At 41.2% G+C, this 26,300-nt stretch overlaps 1 protein-coding gene across 1 annotated transcript; it reads left to right on the top strand.

Moving 5' to 3' along the window:
- The first annotated feature begins 4,798 nt into the window (after positions 1-4,798).
- Positions 4,799-6,907, top strand: LOC101118696 (olfactory receptor 2Z1-like). The gene is made up of 2 exons (XM_027969223.2): positions 4,799-4,870; positions 5,942-6,907. The coding sequence occupies exons 1-2, from the start codon at positions 4,799-4,801 to the stop codon at positions 6,905-6,907; spliced, it is 1,038 nt and encodes a 345-aa protein (XP_027825024.2).
- The last annotated feature ends 19,393 nt before the right edge of the window (positions 6,908-26,300 follow it).

Below are 26,300 nucleotides of genomic sequence, written 5' to 3'. Positions count from 1 at the left end.
AAATGGAAGCAGCAGTGATGAAAATGTGAAAAGGAAGGATTTTAAAAATCAATTCAAAAAACTAGTTGGAAGGATTCTTCATCCTTAAACATGAGGGCACTGATTTAGAACAAAGAGATTAAAAAAAACAAAAAGAAGAGGAGGAAGAAGAAAGAGATAACTCACCCAAAGCCTAGACTTGTCTCTGTCCAGCCCTTCCTGTCTGACTAACTGGAGAAGGTGGGTTTAATGAAATGAAATGCCTGTTTCCTAAATTGTTCTAAAGAAAAAAAAATGTGTCCAAAGCTCAAAGCAAACTATGACGTGTGTGTGGCTGTGGCTGCATGTTTGCCCACTCATGTCCAACTGTTTGTGACCCTGTGGACTGTAGCCCGCCAGGCTCCTCTGTCCATGGAATTCTCCAGGCAAGAATGCTAGAGTGGGTTGCCATTTCCTCCTCCAGATGACCTTTCCAACCCAAGGATCAAACCAGAGTCTCCTGCGTCTCCTGCACTGGCAGGAAGATTCTTTATCACTAGCACTAGTCGGGAAACCATGACATAAGGGATCATTATCCTATTGGAGAAGCTGCTTACAGAAGATTCCAAAAGTCAGTAGTGGGAGAATGTGATGCTCAGTAAATGCATATTTAGCTGAGGAACCATCTGGAAATACTGGGAGGGAAGGTGAGGTCAGGGAAACACCATGAGTGTGTGAGGCAAGGAAAGAGGCTTTCATCAGGGAAGAGATTGTAGAGATACCATACGGCCTTCAGAGGTAGAGGATCCAAAGCACCAGGGCCAGTAGTATTTAGTTCACATCCCCTTTCAGACCAATCAACATTCTTGGCAGTAAACTAGAGTCAGTCTGCATGGTTTCTTCTTAATACAGAGACTGGAGGGCTGTTAACCCATCAGCTGAAAGGACCATCAGACCAGAGCCAGGTGAGTGACAAGGGCAACATCAGGACAAGAGTATCCAAGAGGACTGTTGACTCATGGCTGGTGAGGTGGCTTCTGCCAGGAAGTAGGAGAGTCATCAGACAGAGGAGCTAAGCATAACAGCACTGGGCTGTGTATACACGCTCAGTCGCGCAGTTGTATCCGACTCTTTGCAACCCCATGGACTGCAACCCACCAGGCTCCTCTGTCCATAGGATTTCCCAGGCAAGAATACTGGAGTGGGTTGCCATTCCCTTCTTAAGGGGATCTTCCCAACTCAGGGATCGAACCCAGATCTCCTGCACTGCAGGCAGATTCTTTACCGCCTGAGCCACCACTGGGGCAAGAAATTCGTAGGCTTACTTAACGAAGCAAGACCTGAGCAATTCATTGCTTTTTGTTGGAAAAAAAGACATGAAGAGAAAAGCAGGAACTCTGAAGTTACACCTATTGTTTAAAAATGATTGTCCGACTTCTTTGCGGGGTGATCTTGGATTGGTGCATTAATTTCCTGTGGCTTCTGGAACCCACAGCAGAAATGTATTCTCTGTTTGTAAATGAGGTGATGTAAAACAACAGAAATGTATTCTCTTACAGTTCTGTGGGCCAGATGTCTGAAATCAAGGTGGTGACATGATTGATTTCTCCTGGAGTCTCTGAGGGAGAATCTGTTCCATGCTTTTCTCCTAGATTCGGGAGGCTCTAGCAATTATTGTTTGCTGGCATGTAGCTGTTCATTTCAATATCTGCCTCCATCTTCACATGACCATATTCTTTTTGTCCCTGTGTATCCTCTCCTCTTCTCGTAAGGAAACTATTCACTGGATTTCAAGCAAACCTTAAATCTGGGATGACCTCCTCCAGATTATTCTTCTCCTTCTCCTTCTCCTTCTTCTAATTTTTGGCTGTGTTAGGGCTTTTCTGTAGTTGCAGAGAGCAGGAGCTGCTCTCTAGTTGCAGTGCATAAGCTTCTCATTCTGGTGGCTTCTCTTGTTGCAGGTCACAAGCTGCAGGGCATGTGGGCTTCAGTAGTTGCAGTTCCGGGCTCTAGAGCACAGGCTCAGTAGCTGTGGCGCACAGGCTTAGGTGCTCCCTGGCATGTGGGATCTTCCCGGATCAGGGACTGAGCTCATGTCTCCTGCATTGGCAGGCAGATTCTTTACCACTGAGCCACCAAGGAAGCCCCTCAAGATTCTTAATAATTACACTTGTGAAGACTGTAGTTCCAAATACAGACACGTTCTGAGGATTCAGGTGCACATGAAGCTGTGGGCAGCACTATTCCACCCAGTTTATAGTTTGTTACTGCACTACTGTGAATCTCTGCTCCGCTGCCCACACCAGGCAGATAATAACAACACCAACTGGTAAGGATCGAGTGAAAAAAAAATATGCTTATAACATACTTAAAATTATTCAGCTCAAAATGTCAGTAGTGCCAATGGTGATAAGTCTTTCAGCTGAAATCCATCAGCCTTTCTCTAACCTTAGCCTGATGGCCAGTACATAATGAAGGCTTCAGTTCAGTTCAGTCGCTCAGTTATGCCCGACTCTTTGTGACCCCATGAATCGCAGCATACCAGGCCTCCCTGTCCATCACCCCTCCCGGAGTTCATTCAGACTCACGTCCATTGAGTCAGTGATGCCATCCAGCTATCTCAGTGAATGCTTAGTAGGAATCAGATCCCTGGGGAACGAGGAGATATGGCATGGAAAGAGAAGAACAAAATGTAAAATCCACTTGAAAATCCTTGGACAAGATCCAGAGGTACTATATGGCTATGAGTTGACCCCAAAGGGTAATAGAGAACAAATCCTTCTCTATACAGACTACCCCAAGAAGTTCTCCATTCCATTTTGGAGTAGATTTCATCCTTAAAGAATTCTGCATTATATAGAACCATAACTGGCCTGTCTGATTTTCACCCCTATATTTAGGTTTTCTCTTGCCTTCTTACAACAGCTTATCTGTGGGTGTGTGGCTGTGCCAGTCTGAGATCTATTTTATTTGTTTTAGTTGCAGCATGTAGGGTCTTAGTTTCAGCCTGAGAGATCTAGTTCCCTGGTCAGGGATCGAACCCAGGCTCTCTGCATTGGGAGCCAGGAACCTTAACCACTGGGCCACCAGGGAAGTCCCATAACACCTAGATTTTGAAAGCAGTTCTCACAAGTCCAGAGAGGCCTCCCTCAAGCACTTCGTCCAAAGATGTTTTCTCTAGCAATTTCCTGTAAGATCACTCTGTTTTTTTCCTTACATTTATTTCCAGTAAAATGGGATTAACACATTTTAAAGCAATTTTCCTCTAATTAAAAAATAAATATCTAGAAATATTCCCTGGGAGTCCCATGGTTGAGGCTCCACACTCCCAATGCAGAAACCCTGGGTTGCATCCCTGATCAGGGAAGTAGATCCCACATACCACAATTAAAAGATTCCACATGCCACAGAGAAGTTCAAAGATCCTGCATCCCACAACCAAAACCCGTCACTACCAAATAAATAAATATTTCTTATAAACAAATATCTTAACTTTTAAATATATATATATTTATATTTATATATATATATGGTTTACTTGTTTCCTAATTCCTTATCTCTCCCATGAAAACAAAACCTTGTTCATCTTTTTCACCCCCTTGTTGCTTGTGCCTCCCTCAGTGACTGCCCCTTAGGGAAAGCTGAATTAATTTTTTATTAAATGAATGACTGAATACATGGGAACAGGATAATAAGTAGTCATGATGGATTGAAAATCAAGTTGGGCAGTAATCTAAGGAAGTCTTAGGGCTTCCCTGGTGACCCAGTGGTTTAGAATCTGCCTGCCAATGCAAGGGACACAGGTTCCATCCCTGATCCGGGAAGATCCCACATGCCGCAGAGCAACTAAGTCCATGCTGCTGAAGCCCACGCCCCCTAGAGCCCTTGCTCTCCAGCAAGAGAAGCCACCACAGCAGGAAGCCCAGGCACCACAACTAGAGAGTATCCCTGTTTGCTGCAACTAGAGAAGGTCCCCATGCAGCAATGAAGACTCGGCACCATCAAAAATAAATAAGTAAATTAAAAAAATTTTTAAGAAAGTCTTAAATGCCAACTTAAGTGTGGCATCAATCTAGGCAAAACTAAGAGACAGAGATGGAGAAAAGGAAGCAGGGACTTTTCCCTGGTGGTCCAGTGGTTATGAATCCACCTTCCAATGCCGGGGACACAGATTCAATTCCTGGTAGGGGAACTAAGATCCCGCATGCCATGGGGCAACTAAGCCCGAGGGCTACAGCTTGTGAGCCGTGGCACTCTGGACTGCATGCCACAACCAGAGAAGCACAGGTGCACACAGTAGCAAAGCTGCAGCACAGTCAGAGAGAGAGGGACGGGAGCGGTTAGGCAGAGGGAAAACTCTAGGCCAGATTTCATAACTAAGAAATCAAGTCAGAGGAGATGAAAGATATTTAAGATGAAGCGAAGTGAAGGTCACTCAGTCATGTCCGACTCTTTGCAACCCTGTGGACTGTAGAGTCCATGGAATTCTGCAGGCAAGAGTGCTGGAGTGGAGAGCCTTTCCCTTCTCCAGGGGATCATCCTGACCCAGGAATCAAACTGGAGTCTTCTACATTACAGGCAGATTCTTTACCCGCTGAGCTATCAGAGAAATCCTGATGTTTAAGGTAAGTGTTGTCAATGATTTGGGCACCAGAGGGTCTTGAGTAGACAGCCACCCAACACTGACTCCTCCTGGTCTCTAAGTAGCCCGCTGCCTTTGGCCATCTGGGGAAGCAGACCCCTACGGGCTCTATCCAACAGCACACCCTCCTGGTCTTCACAGGATGGCTTCTCTATACTTCAGCGTACACTTCTGTGTACTTCCTCATTGCTGATGGTGATGGCTGACATCATCACTGTAACAGAAGTCCTCAGTGCTGCTGATGACGTGTGCGAACAGTATTCCAGGACAGTATGAGTTCCTGAGCGGTGATGATGAAGGCGAGAAGGTCAAGGATAAGTATTCTTAGGTGGGGGCTACCCCTCCTGATCCCTCAATCATCTCCCTGGTCCACTGCATTCAGTTGGCAGGGTTTTGTTGAGTGCTTAGCACACACACGGAGCATAATGTTCTCCACTCTTACCCTTTGAATTCAAGCCTCAGAAAGATGACTGGTACTGTGGACAACTTGTCGCCCACAACCCTAGACCACTGGGTTCCAAACTTTGTTGTTCATTCATTCCCTTACAGTGTAGACTTCTTGGGTTAATATCCTAAATGCCATCCCACACTGACTCTTCCCAGACTTTGGCACCTTCATTTGCTCATCCAAGAATTTGGCAATGAGCCTTTCCTCACTGCTTTTGGATGCAACTTCATTATCTTCTATCATCTTTGGCAAGGTCTCCCTACTTCATATGCTAGTCTCTTCAGAATCCCATCTCTGCTTTGACACCAGGGCATTTGGGATGGAGTGTGTTACAACATCCCACTGCTGCTGTTTTGCACTCTCTAGCATGGTTACAGGGGGTTTGACTGCAAGTCTTGGGGGGTAGTGCTGTCCTGGAAGGTGAAGGCAAGACTTTTACACAGAAATAGTAAAATTGGGGCTTTATTTTGCTGTTCCCCATCTCCCATAATGAATCAGTCATGCTGCTGCTAAGTCACTGCAGTCGTGTCCAACTCTGTGCGACCCCCTAGATGGCAGCCCACTAAGCTCCCCCATCCCTGGGATTCTCCAGGCAAGTACACTGGAGTGGGTTGCCATTCCTTCTCCAATGCACGAACGTGAAAAGTCAAAGTGAAGTCGCTCAGTCGCTTCCGACCCTCAGAGACCCCATGGACTGCAGCCTCTCAGGCTTCTCCATCCATGGGATTTTCCAGGCAAGAGTACTGGTGGACTTTTTTTCCTACTGAAACTAAATGTGCCCATCAGTCCTTCTTAAGAGACTCCAGGCAGTCATTATTAAACAATTGCAGTTGTCATATAAGATGAAATTTTCCCCACTGAGATGCCTTCCAAATACCCTGTTCTTCCTGCAGATGAGCGACGCCTCTCAGAGGGTGAGGGAAACAAATCAGTCAGTGACCTCGGACTTCACTCTCACGGGCCTTTTCAACCACTCAGGGCCACATCTGGCCCTGTTCTCCCTGGTGGCTGCCATATTCACGATGGGCCTTCTGGGCAATGCAATCCTGATCTTCCTGATCCACACAGATGCCAGGCTCCACACGCCCATGTACTATCTTCTCAGCCAGCTCTCCTTGTTGGATGTTGGCTTTCCACTGGTCACCATTCCCAAGATGGCTGCTGACTTCCTGCAGGAAGAAGGCGCCATCTCCTTTGGAGGCTGTGCAGCTCAGATGTTCTTCTTGATGCTTATAGGTGTCTCTGAGGGCGTCTTGCTATCCCTTATGTCTTATGACCGCTACGTTGCCGTGTGCCACCCCTTGCGTTATCCTGTGCTCATGAGACGTCAGGTCTGCCTGCTCATGGTGGGCACCTCCTGGTTGTCAGGCGTGCTTGTAGCCTCCATCCAGACCTCCATCACTCTGCACTTCCCCTACTGTGCCTCACGCACTGTGGACCACTTCTTCTGTGAGCTGCCTGCCCTACTCAAGCTCTCCTGTGTGGACACCTCTGCCTATGAGTTGGCGCTGTCCATCTCTGGGGTGCTGATCTTGGTGCTGCCTCTGTCACTCATCGCCACTTCCTACAGCCATGTGTTGGGGGCTGTTCTTCACATGCACTCAACTGAGGCCCGACACAAGGCCTTCACCACCTGCTCCTCGCACATCACTGTGGTGGGGCTTTTTTACGGGGCAGCAGTGTTCATGTACATGGTACCAGGCGCCTATCACACCCCACAGCAGGACAACGTGGTCTCCCTCTTCTACAGTCTCATCACTCCCACGCTCAACCCCCTAATCTATAGCCTGAGGAACCGAGAAGTTCAAATGGCTTTGGTCAAGATCCTTTTCAGAACTGGCTTCAGATCAAAGAGATGACCTCCTGGGGGATGCCCAGTTGTCCCAGGGACCCTGCCTTACAGTTGAGACCCATCTTTGGTTTGCATTCCATGTGGCTCAAGACATATTCTGACCAGCTCCCTTCCTCTTCCAAGACTTGTTTTCCTCTTGTGGATTTAATGATCCCAAGTATTTAAACAAGAGGAGGGGTTTGTTTGTTTGTCTTAAATCAAAGAAAAATTTTACTACAAAATTGTCAACCCAAGAACAGAGATGGATCACAGGATCACAGCTTGTAAATGTTTTGGCCACCTATTAGTATCCCGCGTTATCCCATTCTTATACATTTACGTACAGTGAGCAATAGATCAAATCCAAGCCCCAAAAAAATGGAATTGAGGGGCTGGTGTTCTGACAATAATGCTCTGGCCACAGAAATCCTTGAGCTGATCACTCTGAGGTCATAAGTGAAGTTAAAGTCAGAGGCATGACTGGGAGCCTTTATAATGGTCTTACTGCATGAAAGACTGACCAGTTAAGTGGGGTGGAGTGGGAATGTCTTATGCAGTATTGCAAACCAGCAAGATGAAGCCAGAGTCTTTGCTACTGCCCTTCCCTTTAATTTCTACCCCTGCTCCTCCCAGACCCATTAAAGCTTCCCTGAAGTTACAAGAAAAAGGCTTGAAGTTTCAAAGAGAGAGACTTGAGATGTGTTTACTCCTCTCCAAACCTAAAATACTTTTTAGAACTGTTCCACTGTGGTAGATGTAGTGGAGGAAATATAGAAAAGAATAAGGTTCCTTGGGGCTGGGTGGTTTTATTTCTTAGACACCTTATGAGTATTGACAGAAGGAATGAAAGGCTTTAAGCCATGTTCAGTGGGAGAATTGATTTCAGATCTGGTTTAGGTTCCTCCTCTACCTTTGTCTACAACCATTAACCTTGTCAGAAGCACTGGATCACTTATCTCTTCCCTCTTATTCTTCTTCCTTCTCACACACAGTCAAGATTTCTAGAAGATGAATCAGTCTATCATAACGTGCATGCATTTTTAGGTTTAATGAATATTGCCAGATTGTTCTGCAGAGACTGTCACCCACAAATAAGTGTTCATTTCCCCAACTACATCACCAACATTTTGAATAACTTCAGATTTCTGCCAATTTCATGAAAGAAAATTGCATTTCTTGATTGTTTTACTTTCAATGTCCCTGATTTCTAGTGAGGGTGATATCTTTTCATAAGTTTTTTGGCCATTCACATTTCCTTGACTATGGATTTCCTGTTTATATCAACTCTCTAAAGAGCTGTTCTTACTGATTTGTAGAAGTTCTTTATATCTTTATATGTTATATATTAATCAAAAATACTCTTCAAAGTGCCTTTGAATTTAAACTTTATGGGCTTTTTCATATGAAGTTTTTTTAATGGAGTCAAAATCATAAATCTTTTTACTTATTTTTATGTCTTACTTTAAAAATTCTCTTCTCCAATATATTATAAGAATATTGTCCTCAACTGTACTCTGATTCTTTTAGGATGTATTTGGGAGGTATAATGTGAGGCATAATTTTCCCTATGTGGCCTTCTGATTTCCCTGTAATCTGCCATAAGTCTCAGCTTATATTTTTCATTTGTCATGCTATATCCTAGCAGAATTACTCTTTGGTCTTTCAGCTTTCTGGTTCCCTCTTATGCTTGGCTTGCTATTGCTGCCATCAATCCACTGTAGAATTTTCATTTTAATTACCTACTGTTGGTTTTTCTGTCAAGAGTAACTATTCTTATTTCATGGATATGACCTTGTCCTTTATCACTATGCAGCTATAAAATGTACTTGTTATAAAATCATTTTCAGATTATCTATTGTCACTACCTCTTGAATGTGAATTTTTCCATATGTTTTCCATGGAATTGCTTCTTACATGTTTTGTAATTCTGGGTCGGTCACTCATTTAGGGGGTTGGGAATTCTCATAGATTCATCCAGCACTCTGATAATCTCTTTGCAAAATGGCTTGTTCAAATGACCTCCCATTTTGGAGGCACCATGGCTTCGTCCCAGTTTTGTAATGACACAATCAGCAGCCCTTACTTATTACTGTGAGTCCCTATCCTATCCTGCAATTCTTTCTTTCAAGGGTGACTCTATTTCCTCCATTATTACCACTTCCTTGTTTACACAAAAGTTTGTAACCATTAGAGAAACTTTTGAACATGGATTTCAATGTTTAGTAATGGAGTCCTAAAGTTTTTATAAGTTCCACAATACAACAAAAAGCTAGATGAACTAAAAAGTCATCATTTATTTAAAGCTTTTCAAAAATGATGGATGCAAAGAAGTTTCAATAAGCCAAAGTTCAAGAGGGATAACCTTTTCATAGGTGAGCAAAGACTAGCAGCCTCTTTCATACTGGGAGGAGTTTCATGGAAAATTCTGCTGAGACAGGAGACAATTTGCCAGTGTTTAAAGATAACATGTGTGCTGTCATGATCGTTACTATTGATTGGAATCTTGGATAACCTCAAACACAGAACTAAGTCCTTCAGTCTGGCAATTTTCTCCCAAGAAAATTTTGCTGAGTAAAGAGTAGGGAGAATGTAGCTGAAAGCAGACACAAAACTCACAGTGGAGATGAATCCAAAAGCAATCTGAAATCATTTTAACACTTTAACCCAATCCCCTGCCACCCCAAATCTTCCTAAGAGCAAAGGGATCATCTGCTTAGCAGTAGGGGGAAAGATTGGAGTCAGGATGAAAGGTGCAGAGATACCTCACGGCCTTATTTTAAAACACAGGTAAAATGTTCAAAGAGACAACCTAAGTGTCCAACAACAAATGGATGAACTAATATGGCAGAAAGTGAAGAGGAACTAAAGAGCCTCTTGATGAAAGTGAAAGAGGGAGAGTGAAAAAGCTGACTTAAAACTCAACATTCAAAAAACCAGTATCATGGAATCTGGTCCCATTATTTCACAGCAAATAGAAGAGGAAACAACGACAGGCTTTATTTTCTTGGGCTCCAAAATCACTGCAGATGGTGACTGCCGCCATGAAATTAAAAGACTCCTGCTCCTTGGAAGAAAAGCTCTGACAAATCTAGACAGCATATTAAAAAGCAGAGACATTGCTTTACTGACAAAGGTCCATCTAATCAAAGCTATTGTTTTTCCAGAAGTCATGTATGGATGTGAGAGTTGGACCATAAAGAAAGCTGAGTGCCGAAGAACTGTTGTTTTTGAACTGTGGTGTTGGAGAAGACTCTTGAGAGTCCCTTGGGCTTCAAGGAGATCAAACCAGTCAATCCTAAAGAAAATCAGCTCTCCATTGGAAGAACTGATGCTGAAGCTGAAGCTCCAATATTTTGGCCACCTGATGAGAAGAACTGACTGCTTAGAAAAGACCCTGATGGTGGGAAAGATTGAAGGCAGGAGGAGAAGGAGGAGATGACAGAGGATGAGATGGTTGGATGGCATCACCAACTCGATGGTCATGAGTCTGAGCAAGCTCCAGGAGTTGGTGAGGGACAGGGAAGCCTGGCCTGCTGCAGTCCATCGGGTCACAAAAAGTCAGATACAAGTGAGCAACTAAACTGAAACTGAAGTATGTGGTATATACATACAATAGAGTACTACTCTGACATACAAAAAAAAATGAAATTTTACCATTTGCAGCAATACGGATGGTTGCAATCACATGGTTTAAGATATTAACTGTATAGAGTATGTGGTATGTGTTCCCAGGTGGCGCAGTGGTAAAGAGTCCACCTGCCAAAGCATGTGGTGCAAGAGACATGAGTTTGATTCCTGGAGAGTGAAAATTCCATAGAGTAGGAAACTGCAACCCTCTCCAGTATTCTTGCCTGAAAAATCCCATGGACAGAGGAGCCTGGTGGGCTACAGTCCATGAGGTCGCAAAGAGTCAGACATGGCTTAGCAACTGAGCACACAATATGTGGCATAAAAATAACCTAAGGACAAATGTGATAAATGAAGAATACCTATTGAATTCACCGTAGCAATCACTTCAAAAAATAAATCCAAGAGATGTACCTAAAAATGTAAAAGAGGAGATAAATAGGAAAATTTTAAAGATGTTTAATTAATTGAAAAAAGGCCTAAAAGGAAATAATAACAGATAATACAAATAGAAAGCAGAGAGCAACATGTTCAACATAATGCCTATTTTTTTTTGCAAGTTACATCAATATTTAGTAAAATAGATCCATATGATGGGTCATAAATCAAGTCTCAATGAATTCCAAATGACTGAGATAACTCCCAGTATAATCTCTAACTATGACATAAGTAAATTAGAAATTAATCCAATGGTTAATTAGAAAAATCTCATATCTGCGGAAATTAAATAGCACATTGCCTAAAAACAAAACAGGGACTTCCCCAGTGGTCCAGTGGTTAAGAATCTGCCTTGCAATGCAGGGGACATGCGTTCAATTCCTGGTCTGGAACTATGACCCCACATCCCACAGACCAACTAAGCCTGCATGCCACAACTAGACAGTCTGTGCACCACAAGGAAAGATCCTGCATGCCGCAACTAGGTCCTGACACAGTCAAATAAATAAATACCTTTAAAAACAAAAACAACAACCCATGGGTCAGAAAAAGAATCACATGAAAAATAATTTTTAATTTAATTATAATGAAAAGAATATATCAAAATATATGAGATTCTCATTAAAGCTTAGGTATGAATTTATAGCTTTGGGTAGATACATGGAAAAATAAGAAAGATTTAAAAATATTGATCTAAGTATCTTTTTTTTTTTAAGATCAAGTTAAAGTAAGAGTGTGTGTTCAGTGTCCGACTCTTTGCAGCCCCATGGACTGTAGCCCTCCAGGCTCCTCTGCCCATGGGATTTCCCTGGCAAGAATACTGGAGTGAAGTTACCATTTCCTACTCCATAAAGTAAGTAGAGACAGTGAAAAATAAAGATAAGAGTATAAATCAATAAAGTATGTGGGAGGCAAACAATAGAGAAAATTTATAAAGCTAAAAAATGGATTCTTTAAAAGAGTAATAAGATAAATAACTCAACAATATACTGACCAAGAAAAAAAGAAACAGAAAACACAAATTACAAATACCAGTGATGAAAGAGAGACCATCATTACAGCTGCTCCAGACATAAACTGTGCATTATTAACAACTCTCTTCTAATAGTGTTAAGTAGATAAATTTTATTTCTTTATTTATTATTGAAGTACACTTGATTTACAATGTTGTGTTAGTTTTTGGTATGCAACAAAGTTATGTATACATATTAAACTTCTTTGACCAAAATATTCATCCCTGTTTTCCCATAAGATGTTATAGGAGAACTCAAATTAACTTTTTGGCCAACCCAAAATACATATAACTTAGAATATTTTCAGTTATATTTTATTACAGGATCTTGAGTATAATTTCCTGTGCTATACACACAGGACCTGGTTTTTTAATTTATTTATTTATTTATTTTAATTGGAGGCAACTACTTTACAATATAGTGGTAATTTTTGCCATAAATCAACATGAATCAGTCATGGGTGTACATGTGTCCCACCATCCTGAACCCCTTCCCACCTCCCTCCCCACCCCATCCATCTGGGTTGTCCCAGAGCCCAGGTTTTAAGTGCCCTGTTTCATGCATCGAACTAGGACAGGTCATCTATTTTACATATGGTAATATACAAGTTTCAGACTCTCATATTGTCCCTTTTTGCCTTCTCCCACATAGTCCAAAAGTCTGTTCTTTACATCTGTGTCTCTTCTGCTGCCTTGCATATAGGGTTGTCATTACCATCTTTCTAAATTCCATGTATATACTGTATTGGTGTTTCTCTATCTGACTTACTTCACCGTGTATAATAGGCTCCAGTTTCATCCACCTCATTAGAACTAACTCAAATGTGTTCTTTTTTATAGTTGAGTAATATTCCATTGTGTATATGTACACAGCTTCCTTATCCATCCATCTGCCAATGGACATCTAGGTTGCTTCCATGTCCTGGCTATTATAAACAGTGCTGCAATGAACACTGGGGTACACATGTCTCTGGTTTCCTCCATGTGTATGCCCGCAGTTCTGTTTCCAGTTTTTTAAGGAGTCTCCACACTGCTCTCCATATGGCTGTACAAGTTTGCATTCCCACCAACAGTGTAAGAGGGTTCCCTTTTCTCCACACCCGCTCCAGCATTTATTATTTGTAGACTTTTTGATGTCAGCCATTCTGACTGGTGTGAGATGGTACCTCACTGTGGTTTTGATTTGCATTTCTCTGATAATGAGTGATGATGTTGAGCATCTTTCCATGTGTTTGTTAGCCATCTGTAAGTCTTCTTTGGAGAAATGTCTGTTTAGTTCTTTGGCCCACTTTTTGATTGAGTCACTTATTTTTCTGGTTTTGAGCTGCAGGACCTGCTTGTATATTTTGGAGATTAATTCTTTGTCAGTTTTTTCACTTGCTATTATTTTCTCCCATTCTGAAGGCTGCCTTTTCACCTTGCTTATAGTTTCCTTTGTTGTGCAAAGGCTTTTCATTTTAATTAGGTCCCATTTGTTTATTTTTGTTTTTATTTCCATTACTCTGGGAGGTGGGTCATAGAGGATCTTGCCGTGATTTATGTCAGAGAGTGTTCTGCTTATGTTTTCCCCTAAAGAGTTTTATAGTTTCTGGTCTGAAATTTAGATCTTTAATCCATTTTGTGTTTATTTTTGTGTACGGTGTTAGAAAGTGTTCTAGTTTCATTCTTTTACAAGTGGTTGACCAGTTTTCCCAGCACCACTTGTTAAAGAGTTTGTCATTTCTCCATTATATATTTTTGCCTCCTTGGTTAACGATAAGTTGCCTATAGGTCTATGGGTTTATCTCTGGGCTTTCTATTTTGCTACACTGATCTGTATTTCTGTCTTTGTGCCAGTACCATACTGTCTTGATGACTGTGGCTTTGTAATATAGTCTGAAGTCAGGCAGGTTGATTCCTCCAGTTCCAGTCTTCTTTCTCAAGATTGCTTTGGCTATTCGAGGATTTTGTGTTTCCATACAAATCATGAAATTATTTGTTCTAGCTCTGTGAAAAATACCACTGGTAGCTTGATAGGGATTTCATTGACTCTATACATTGCTTTGGGTAATATACTCATTTTCACTATATTGATCCTTCTGATCCACAAACATGGTATATTTCTCCATTTATTTGTGTCATCTTTGATTTCTTTCATCAGTGTTTTATACTTTTCTATATATAGGTCTTTTGTTTCTTTTGGTAAATTTATGCCTAAGTACTTTATTATTTTCATTGCAATGGTGAACTGGATTGTTTCCTTAATTTCTCTTTCTGCTTTCTCATTGTTAGTGTATAAGAATGCAAGGGATTTCTATGTATTAACTTTATATCCTTCAACTTTACTATATTCATTGATTAACTCTAGTAATTTTCTAGTGGTGTCTTTAGGGTTTTCTATGTAAAGGATCATATCACCTGCAGACAGTGAGAATTTTATTTTTCTTTTCCAATCCAGATTCCTTTTATTTCTTTTTCTTCTCTGATTGCTGTGGCTAGAACTCCCAAAATTATGCTGAATAGTAGTGGTGAGAGTGAGCACCCTTGTCTTGCTCCTGATTTTAGAGGAAATGCTTTCAAGTTTTCACCACTGAGGGTGATGTTTGCTGTGGGTTTGTCATATATGGTTTTTATTATGTTGAGGTATGTTCCTCCTGTGCCTGCTTTCTGGGGAGTTTTTATCATAAATGGATATTGAATCTTGTCAAAGGCTTTCTCTGCATCTATTGAGATAATCATATGGTTTTTATCTTTTAATTTGTTAATATGGTGTATCACATTGATTGATTTGTGAATATTTACAAGCTTGCCATTTATCTATTTTATATGTAGTAGTTTGAATCTGTTAATCCCCAAACTCCTGATTTATCTCACCTTCACCTCGTTCCTCCTTTGGTAACCTTTGTTTTCTATGTCTATAAGTCTGTTTCTCTTTTATAAATAAGTTCATTTGTGTCATATTTGAGATATCACACTTGAGTGACATCATATGGTACTGATTTTTCTTTCTGACTTACTTCACTTAGTATAATCTCTAGGTTCATCTGTGTAGTTGCAAATAGTATGATCTCATTCTTTTGTGGCTGAATAATATTTCATTGTGTATATATACCACTTTATCCATTCTTCTGTCAATGGACATTTAAGTTGCCTCCACATCTTGGCTAGTATAAATAGAGCTGCTACGACCATTGGGATCCAATTTGTGTTCCCACCAACAAAGTAGGAGAGTTCTCCTTTTCCACAACATCTCTGGCATTTGTTATTTGTAGGATTTTTAATGATGACCATTCTAACTAGCGTGAAGTGGTATCTAGCCATAATCTTGATTTGCATTTCTCTAATAATTAGCCATGTTTAGCATCTTTTCAGGAGAAGGCAATGGCGCCCTACTCCAGTACTCTTGCCTGGAAAATCCCATGGATGGAGGAGCCTGGTGGGCTGCAGTCCATGGGGTCGCTAAGAGTCGGAAACGACTGAGCGACTTCACTTTCACTTTTCACTTTCATGCATTGGAGAAACTGGCAATCCCTATACTCCAATGCCCCTGCCTTGAGCACAGGTCTGGATTCTAATGAACTTCACTTGTAAAATTTATTTTTTAAAAATTTTTAACTGACAGAAGATATAGAAAACTTGTATTGCTCTATATGCTTCCAAAAATATAAGGAAGAAATAATACCAATCTTACACAAATGCATCCAGTGAAGATAAAAAACAGTTCACACAGTAACTCATTTTATGAAACCAGAAAAACCCACAAGGACACTGCAGGAAAATAAAATTTAAAACTCAGTATTCACATGAGCATAGATGAAAGTTTTAAATAATTACAAACACAATCCAGTCATATATTAAAAGGTTAATATACCATAGCTATGTGAGGTTTATTTCAAGAATGAAAGTATGGTTTAATATTTGGAAATCAATCACTATAATTCAACACATGCAGAGAATAAATGAGAAACACGTGTTATCATCTCATAGATGTAGGAAAAACATTCGACAAAATTCAATACCCACTCCTCTTTAAAAACAAAAACAAAGCAGAAACAATTCTCAAACCAGGAATAGCAGGGAACTTCTTAAATCTGATAAAGGACAGATTTTTAGAAAACATATCTAACATCAAACCTAATGTGAAAAACTGAATTATTTCCTCTTTAGATTGGGAAGAAAAGAATATCTGCTCTCATTTATATTTAACATTGTCCTGGAGGTTCTAGGCAGAAAAAGAAATAAAGTGATTAAAAATTTAAACTGCTTTTGTTTGCAGACAACCTGATTGTGTACATAGAAACCCCCCCTCCACCCCCCCCCCACCCAAAAAAAATCTACAAGCTATTGGAACTAATAAGTGAATACAGCAAAGTTGTAGGAGACAAGGAAGCCTGGCATGCTGCAGTCCACGGGGTCTCAAAAAGCTGGACACTACTTAGCTACTGACAAAAAGGAGACAAGGTTCATCTATTAAAACATCAATTGTATGTCCTCTTCTGGCAGTAAACAATAAGAGGGGGAAAAAACTTTATCAAAAGACACAATATGGCATCTTAAAAACAATACTCCGTTCAGTTCAGTCGCTCAGTCGTGTCCGACTCTTTGCGTGCGACCCCATGAATCGCCGCACGCCAGGCCTCCCTGTCCATCACCAACTCCCAGAGTTCACCCAAACGCATGTCCATCAAGTCAGTGATGCCATCCAGCCATCTCATCCTCTGTCATCCCCTTCTCCCCCTGCCCCCCAAAACAATACTACTTAAATCAAAAATATAAAATAGCAGCAATAAATCTAATGAAATATGTGCAAGACCACTACATTGAAAACTGCTAAGCTTTTTTGAATAAACTATTTTAAAAATAAATGAAGAGATATACCATTTCCTATATAAGAAGACTCAAAGTGGTTAAAAATGACAATCCTCTGAAAATTAATTTATAGAGCCAAAGCAACCCCTAACCTAATTCCCACCAGGATTTTAATAGTAATTCACAAACTCAACCTAAAATTTTTATAGAAATTTCAATGACCATGAATAAAATAAGGCAATCTTGAAAGGGATGAAGCTGGAGGACTCACATTATCTAATTTCCAGGCTTACTACAAATTTACAAAAGTGAAGACATTTTCTCACAAATATTAGAATGGACAAATATATCCAAGAACAGAATAGAAGGACTTTCCTGGTGGTCCAGTGGCTAAGACTCTGCTCTCCTCAGTCAGGGAACTAGATTCCACATGCTGCAATGAAAGATCCCGCATATCACAGCTAAGACCCAGCACGGCCAAAGGAATAAACAAATCAATTTTAAAAAATAGAATAGAGAATCCAGAGATAGCCCCATGCATGTACAGTCAATTGGTCTTCTACAAAAGCTCTATAGTTAAGGGAAAGGAAAGTCTTTCAACAAAGTGGCTAGACTTTGAAAGAAACCAGACACAAAAGAGTACGCAACCATTCAATTTACTGAAGTTTCCCCAAAAAAGCAAAATTCTGATCTACAACGGTAAAAAACATAATAGTGGTTGTTCTGGGGATGGTAGGATGGGCTTGACTGGAAAGAAGGCAAGAGAGAGGTTTCTGAGGCAATGGGAATGTTCTATATCTTGATTTGTGTGATAACATAGATAAATAGATTTGTCTAATTTTAGCAAGCTTAAGTTCGGTGCATTTTACTGTATGTAAATGATACCTCAAAAAATTGAAGGATGGAGGCAAGGACAGTAAGGTAGGAATGGCAGGTCAAAGACAAAGAACCATAAAATGAAATAACACATTGGTGCTTGAACAAAGTCTCCATTCAAAGTGTCTGGAGCTGCACAGGGAGGGGGTGAGGATAAGGTGGCAGCAGCAGTGGGTGATACCATCACTGAGGTGTCTTTCAAACATAGCAGGTAAGTTTATTCCTGAATCTCACTCGGGCTTCCCTGATAGCTCAACTGGTAAAGAACCCACCTGCAATGCAGGAGACCCAGGAGATGCGAATTCAATCCCTGAGTCAAGTCAGGAAGATCCCCTGGAGGATGGAAAGGGAAACCCACTCCAGGACTTTTGCCTGAAAAACCCCATGGACAGAGGAGCCTGGAGGGCTACACTCCAAAGGCTTGCAAAGAGTCAGACATGACTGAGCGACTGAGCACAACCCCATTTACATTGATGCCCGACTCTTCTGTGGTGTGTATTCCAAATGGCTTGGAAAAAATCCAGTACCCTAGGTCATTTAGGAAGACTCTCTGTGGCATATTTCACCACTGGGCATTGAGCCAGGCCCAGCTATTTCTTTCCTCAAGAATCAAAGCTGGGCAGTGCCTGCCCCTACTCTGAAGCTTCCCAGGAGAATCTGAACATAATAATAATAATAAAGCAGAGTTTTGTCCCAAAGGAAAAATGGAAAACCACAAAATTGAAATCAATACATGTTTAAATAAATGACAACCAAGTGAAATGTTATATCGACTTCACTCATTGTTGGCTTTGGTAATTATAAAAATGTCATTGCACCTACTCATATAAAAACCTGCACACAAGAAAGATAAATACTGTATGATTTCAATCATTTGTGAAACTTAAAAATATCAAATTTATTGAAACAGAGTAAAATGGTGGTTGCCAGATTGGAAGGCAAAGAAAGGGAAAATGTTGGTCAAAAGGTGCAACTTTCAGTTGTAAGACAAATAAGTTCCAGAGATCTAATGTACAGCATGGTGACTGCAGTAAGTACAACCATATTATACTTGTGATTTGCTAAGAGAATAGGTCTTAAGCATTCTCACTATGAAAAAAAAAAAAAGATAGCTATGTGAAGTGATGACTGTGTTACTTACCTTGCTTGTAGTAATCATTTCACAGTGTATGTGTGTGGTGTTAAGTTGCTTCAGTCATGTCCCACTCTTTGCAATCTCATGGATTGCATCACGCCAGGCTTCCCTGTCCTTTGCTATCTCCCAGAGTTTGCTCAAACTCATGCCCATTGATTCAGTGATGCAATCCAACCATCTCATTCTCTATCACCCCCTGTAGTAGAGATACATAATTTATGAGTAAGCATTAATATATGGTTCACATGCTTTTACTTATAAAATCTGTGTCAAAAAATTATAGTGGCCCTATCTAGGGATGGGAGCCATGGTGGGATTTTGAGCAAGAGATGGGCACCATTGACTTGCCACCATTAACCCAGAACCACCAACCGAATTCTGCCATTTCTAGGGCCCTTGAGGCATGTTTTTCCCCAAGATATGTTCCTTGGAGATAGAGGTCTCTCACTACACCAAGCCTTGCAGAAGTGAAGAAGAAGGAGAAAGAAAGAAATGCTGGGTGTTTCTCTCTTTCCCCAAGCTGCTACATCCAGGAGTGGTTCCCATTGGGGCAAACATTATTTGGCATCTGGATCCCTAACAAGGCATTTGGGGGCTAAGCCTGGCATACAGGGATTGAGCTATAAATGTTAAAAGTCTTTCCTGAAAGCCCTCAGATCCACTTCCCCATCCTTCAAAGCCTCCAGACCCCATTCTCCCTGCAACCCAGCTTGCCACCCAACAGATACTTCCAAATCCAAAGAGCAGAGAAATATGTTCTACCCTTGGCTTAGTGCCTGGCATCATAGCTCACCTGCCAGGTAAGTGGGGAATGAAGTGGAACAGTGGGAAGCATAAAGAAAGAGCAGGAGTTCTGGGCTGTGCCAGATTTTAGTCCAGCAAGACTAAATAAAGTACTTGAGGAAATAACAGCTAACATCTTCCCAAATATGGCAAGAGAGAAAGCCTGGAAATTGAAGCTCAGTGAACCCCAAGCAAAATAAACCTGTAGCAATCGAAGCCAAGATACATCACAATTAAATTTCTGGAAACTACAGATAAAGAAAAAATCTTGAGAGTAGTCAGAATAATTATGCCTTATCTATAGGGGAAATGCAATGAGGGACAGCGGATTATTCATCAGAAACCATGAAGCCAGAAGGAAATGGCACAGTATTTGTTCAGATGCTGAGAGAAAAGAATTGCCAGTTCAACAAAATATCCTTCAGAAATGAAAGAGAAATGAAGACATTCTCGGATGAAGGAAAACTAAGAAAATTTATCTCAGGCAGATCTTCTCTAAAAGAATATAGAAAGGAAGTTCTCTGAACACGAAGGAAAATACACACTTACTTGTGCATACTGAACATGAGTATCCAGGGAGATACATTTAGACAAAGAGTACTTTATCTGAGTATGCTCATCAAAGAGTAACAACCCTACTTGTTCACACCCAACAAAAATGAAAATATAAAATACTGCTAAGGTGTAAGACAGATGCTCCCCCACTGCGGAAAACAGCATGGAGGCTCCTCAAAAAAACTAAACGAATTACCAGATGACCCAGCAATCCCACTCTTCAGCATGTATCCGGACAAAATTATAACTCAAAAGAATACATACACCCCTATGATCACAGCAGCACTGTTCACAATAGCCAAGATGTGGAAGAAATCTAAGTATCCATCAACAGATGAGTGGGTAAAGAAGATGTGGTACATTCATGCTACTCAGACCGAAAAAGTAATGAAATAATGCCATTTGCGGCATCGTGGATGGAACTAAAGATTATCATACTCAATGAAGTAAGTCAGAAAGAAAAAGACAGATATCATGTGATATCGCTTTTATGGGGAATCTAAACCATGACACAAAAGAACCTATCTACAAAACAGAAACAGACTCACAGATACGGAGAAACGATTTGTGATTGCCAAGGGGGATGGAGGGGAGGGACAGACTGGGAGAATAGCGTTAACAGATGCAAATTATTACGTATATAATGGATAAACAAAAAGATACTATTGTTTAGCACAGGGAGCTATATTCAATATCTTGAGATAAACCACAAAGGAAAAGAATATCAAAGGGAATGTATATGCATACATGTATAACTGGATCGCTTTGTTGCAGAGCAGAAATTAACACAACATTGTAAATCAACTATACTTCAATTTTCAAAAACGATAGATGCTGCAAGGTCTTTGTAATGAGAATTGTGCAAACGTTTTATGGATAGAATTCCCAAGTTTCACTTAGGGCATCAATTCTTAACTTTAACTATGATTCTAATCATTGTAGTTTTCTTAAGTTACTGATATTCCTAGTGCTTCCTGTCACCTGGTTTGTGTGCATTTGTATAAAAGCTCTAAAGTTAGAGATCAGATGTAAAAATCCCTAACACTGGTTCAGTTCAGTTCAGTTCAGTCACTCAATGTCCGACTCTTTGCAACCCCATGAATCGCAGCACGCCAGGCCTCCCTGTCCATCACCAACTCCCAGAGTTCACTCAGACTCACGTGCATCGAGTCCGTGATGCCATCCAGCCATCTCATCCCCTGTCGTCCCCTTCTCCTCCTGCCCCCAATCCCTCCCAGAATCAAAGTCTTTTCCAATGAGTCAACTCTTCGCATGAGGTGGCCAAAGTACTGGAGTTTCAGCTTTAGCATCATTCCTTCCAAAGAAATCCCAGGGCTGATCGCCTTCAGAATGGACTGGTTGGATCTCCTTGCAGTCCAAGGGACTCTCAAGAGTCTTCTCCAACACCACAGTTCAAAAGCATCAATGGTTCGGCACTCAGCCTTCTTCACAGTCCAACTCTCACATCCATACATGACCACTGGAAAAACCATAGCCTTGACTAGACAGATATTTGTTGGCAAAGTAATGTCTCTGCTTTTAAATATGCTGTCTAGATTGGTCATAACTTTTCTTCCAAGGAGTAAGCGTTTTTTCATTTCATGGCTGCAGTCAACATCTGCAGTGATTTTGGAGCCCCCCCAAAAATAAAGTCTGACACTGTTTCCGCTGTTTCACCATCTATTTCCCATGAAGTGATGGGACCAGATGCCATGATCTTCGTTTTCTGAATGTTGAGCTTTAAGCCAACTTTTTCACTCTCCACTTTCACTTTCATCAAGAGGCTTTTAGTTCCTCTCCACTTTCTGCCACAAGGGTGGTGTCATCTGCGTATCTGAGGTTATTGATATTTCTCCCAGCAAACTTGATTCCAGCTTGTACTTCCTCCAGTCCAGCATTTCTCATGATGCACTCTGCATATAAGTTAAATAAGCAGGGTGACAATATACAGCCTTGATGTACTCCTTTTCCTATTTGGAACCAGTCTGTTGTTCCATGTCCAGTTCTAACTGTTGCTTCCTGACCTGCATACAGGTTTCTCAAGAGGCAGGTCAGGTGGTCTGGTATTCCCATCTCTTTCAGAATTTTCCGCAGTTTATTGTGATCCACACAGTCAAAGGCTTTGGCATAGTCAATAAAGCAGAAATAGATGTTTTCCTGGAACTCTCTTGCTTTTTCCATGATCCAGTGGATGTTGGCAATTTGATCTCTGGTTCCTCTGCCTTTTCTAAATCCAGCTTGAACATCAGGAAGTTCATGGTTCACGTATTGCTGAAGCCTGGCTTGGAGAATTTTGAGCATTACTTTACTAGCATGTGAGATGAGTGCAAGTGTGCGGTAGTTTGAGCATTCTTTGGCATTGCCTTTCTTTGGGATTGGAATGAAAACTGACCTTTTCCAGTCCTGTGGCCACTGCTGAGTTTTGCAAATTTGCTGGCATATTGAATGCAGCACTTTCACAGCATCATCTTTCAGGATTTGAAATAGCTCCACTGGAATTCCATCACCTCCACTAGCTTTTTTCATAGTGATGCTTTCTAAGGCCCACTTGACTTCACATTCCAGGATGTCTGGCTCTAGGTGAGTGATCATACCATCGTGATTATCTGGGTCATGAAAATCTTTTTTGTATAGTTCTTCTGTGTATTCTTGCCACCTCTTCTTAATATCTTCTGCTTCTATTAGGTCCATACCATTTCTGTCCTTTATCGAGCCCATCTTTGCATGAAATGTTCCCTTGGTGTCTCTAATTTTCTTGAAGAGATCTCTAGTCTTTCCCATTCTGTTGTTTGCCCCTATTTAGCACACATAAAATGCACAATAAACTATAGTAATATTATGATGGCTATTGTCCCGTACTTCCCCAGCCTAGAGAACAGAAAATTAGAAAATGTATAGGACTTCTCTGGTGGTCTAGAGGCTAAGAATGTGCCTGCCAATGCAGGGCTCATGAGTTCGATCCCTGGTCCAAGAAGATCCCACACACCTCGGGGAAGCTAAGCCCACATGCCACAACTACTGAGTCCACGTGCTGCAGCTACTAACGGCCGAGCACCCTAGAGCCTTCTGCAACAAAAGAATCCCCTAGCAACCTGCACCACAGCTAGAGAAGACCCATGTGCAGCAACAAAGACCTACAGCAGCCAAAATTAATTTAAAAATCAATTTAAAAAAAAAGAAAATGTGTAGGCGAACAAACTAAATAAATGAGGTTTGGGGGCGGGCGGGGGTGTTGGCTGCACCGGGTCTTCACTGCACCATCTGACCTCTCTAGCTGCAGTGCACAGGCTTAGTTGCCCCACAGCATATGGGCTCTTAGTTCCCCGACCAGAGATCAAACCCCTGTCCCCTGCACTGGAAGGCAAATTCTTAACCATCGGACCACCAGGGAAGTCCCAGGAAATGACTTTTTTAAAGGGTTTCATGGAGACAGGACAACTGTGAGAAGAGTGGGGGAACTAGGAGGTCATCACGGCTGTTCAGTTCAGTTCAGTTCAGTCGCTCAGTCGTGTCTGACTCTTTGCGACCCCAAGGACTGCAGCGCCAGACTTCCCCATCCATCACCAATTACCGGAGCTTGCTCAAACTCGCGTCCATCCAGTCGGTGATGTCAACCAACTATCTCATCCTCTGTTGCACCCTTCTCCTCCCGCCTTCAATCTTTCTTGCCATCAGGGTCTTTTCCAATGAGTGAGTTTTTCGCATTAGGTGGCCAAAATACTGGAGTTTCAGCTTCAGCATCAGCCCTTCCAATGAATATTCAGGACTGATTTCCTTTAGGACTGACTGGTTGGATCTCCTTGCAGTCCAACGGACTCTCAACTGTCTTCTCCAGCACCACAGTTCAAAACCATCACTTCTTCCGCGCTCAGCTTTCTTTATAGTCCAACTCCCACATCCATACACCATGGCTGCAGGTTGACTTTTCAGCCGCACTATGTAGGTTATAAACTACACGCTCACAGAGCGTATTTCCCAGTTTGGACGCTCGGAGGCGCCAGTACAACACCGCGCCAGTAGATTTTCTAGAAGATTCGGAAAATATTCCATCACCCGAAGAAAAAATTAAAAACCACACAATCTGATGATGGGAAACATAAAAGCAAGCTGAACAAAACAAAATCAATAAATATTTGACTTAACTGCCTTCTTAAACTCGTAGGACACCGGTTTCATTCATTGCTGTCTTTAACACCAGGGCTTCCCTGGTGGCTCAGACGGCAGAGGCTGCCTGCAGTGTGGGAGGACCGTTTCGACCCCTGGGTGGGGAAGATTCCCCTGCAGAAGGAAATGGCGACTCACTCCAGTATTCTTGCCTGGAAAATCCCATGGACAGAGGAGCCTGGCAGGCTACAGTCAATGGGGTCGCAAAGACTCAGACACAACTGAGCAACTTCAGATTCTTAACATTCCTACAAAATGTCCCTAAGTTGGAAAGTTACTTGCGGGTTAGGAGTGCTCCATTTGCAAGAATTCCTGCAAATGCAGGATGAATTGTGGTGGATAGTGGTCCTGAATGTAAAGGAAATGAAGAACTTTCATTTTGCGTTCATTTTTTACCTTCCAAAACCTTTTAAAATAATAATTATTAGAGAATGGACAAAGACTTGAACACCTGTACACGTCACCAAAGACAATACACAAAGAAGGACGTGAGAAGATGTACAACATCGTTAGTCATTAGGTAAATGCAAATTAAAGTCACAATGAAACGCCATTACACACCTACCAGAATGGTTAAAACAAAACACTGACACAATCAAGCGATCACAAGGATGCAGAGTAATCAGAAGTCTCATAGGTTACTGGTGGGAATGCAAAATGGTTTGGAAAAGAGTTTGGCAGCTTCTTACAAACTTAAATCTACCATATAACCCAATCATCTTAATCCTAGGTATTCACCCTGAAGAAATGAAAGCTTGTGCATATGAATATTCAGAGCAGCTTTATTTGTAATAGACAAAAGCAGGAAACAACTTAAATGTCCTCCAACAAACAGCTGTTCATCCCCACAGTGAAATGCTGCTTGGCATTAAAAAAATCGAACTATTGACAACATGTAATGACCTGGGGGGATTCTCTAGGGTATTTGCTGAGTAAAAGAAACCAACCTCAAAGGTCACAAGTCTATACAGTATTATTTACATAGCATTGTCAAAATGACAAAATTGTGGGGGTTGTGATTGCCAGATTATGGTTGCCAAGCGTTAGGAAAGTGCGGGAGTGTTGATTACAAAGAGGCAGCGTGAGGGAGTTCCTTTGGATAGTGGAACAGCGTTGTGTCCTGATTGTGGTGGTGGTTACTTGAATGTACACAAGTGACAAACTTTCAGAGTGTTTCGAAGCAGTTGCGTGAATATTAAAATTGGTGGATTCCAAATAAGGTCTTTAGTTAATTAATAGTGTCAATGTCAATGTCCCAGTTTTTATAACTGCCTATGTAAATATATAATGCATTATTGTATTTGAATTCATTATATGTAAACATATGTTGTGCTTGTTTCAGTTGCTAAGTTGTTTCCAACTCTTTGTGACCCATGGACTGTAGCTCCCCAGGCTCCTCTGTCCGTGGGATTTTCCAGGCAGGAATACTGGAGTGGGTTGCCATTTCCTCCTCCAATGTGTATATATATATATATATATATAATGATATAATTGTAACAAGTTTTACTGTAGGAAGCTGAGTGAAGGATACATAGGACCTCTCTGTATTATATTTTTGACTTAAATGTGGGTCTAAAATGATTTCAAAATTAAAAGGTGTAAAAAAAATAGTATGTACTTTACTAGCATTTTTTATTTTTGCTAGAGTGATTCTAGCTTTCAGCCTCTTTTGGTGTGCATAACACAGTGTCCATGTGCCCAAACAGGTAGACCTACACATTGTATTATCCATTTTTATCTCAATCAATCATCAAAAATAACTCCTGTGACATAAAAGAACACAGGTTGACCCTAATGCCAGCCCAAAAATGTGGGCAGAGACTTATCGGCCCTAAAATGTCTTCTCTCTACGTTAGACACATTGTGAGGAGGAAAGGCAATGACAAAGAAACCAGCAGTGACCAGAAATAATCAAACATTTTTCAATTGTCAAAAAGCATATTTGTAAGAAAGGCTTCCATCCATGACCCTTAAGAACAAACTTTGTCCCAGGATACCTTGAAGTATTAGCTAATATCAGTGTTGCTGTTGGGCTTCCCAGGC

This window comes from Ovis aries, chromosome 5 (genome assembly GCF_016772045.2).
Source record: "Ovis aries strain OAR_USU_Benz2616 breed Rambouillet chromosome 5, ARS-UI_Ramb_v3.0, whole genome shotgun sequence".
NCBI lineage: Eukaryota > Metazoa > Chordata > Mammalia > Artiodactyla > Bovidae > Ovis > Ovis aries.
The sequence above is the reverse complement of the archived record's forward strand: the minus strand, read 5'-3'. Positions and strand labels throughout refer to the sequence as shown.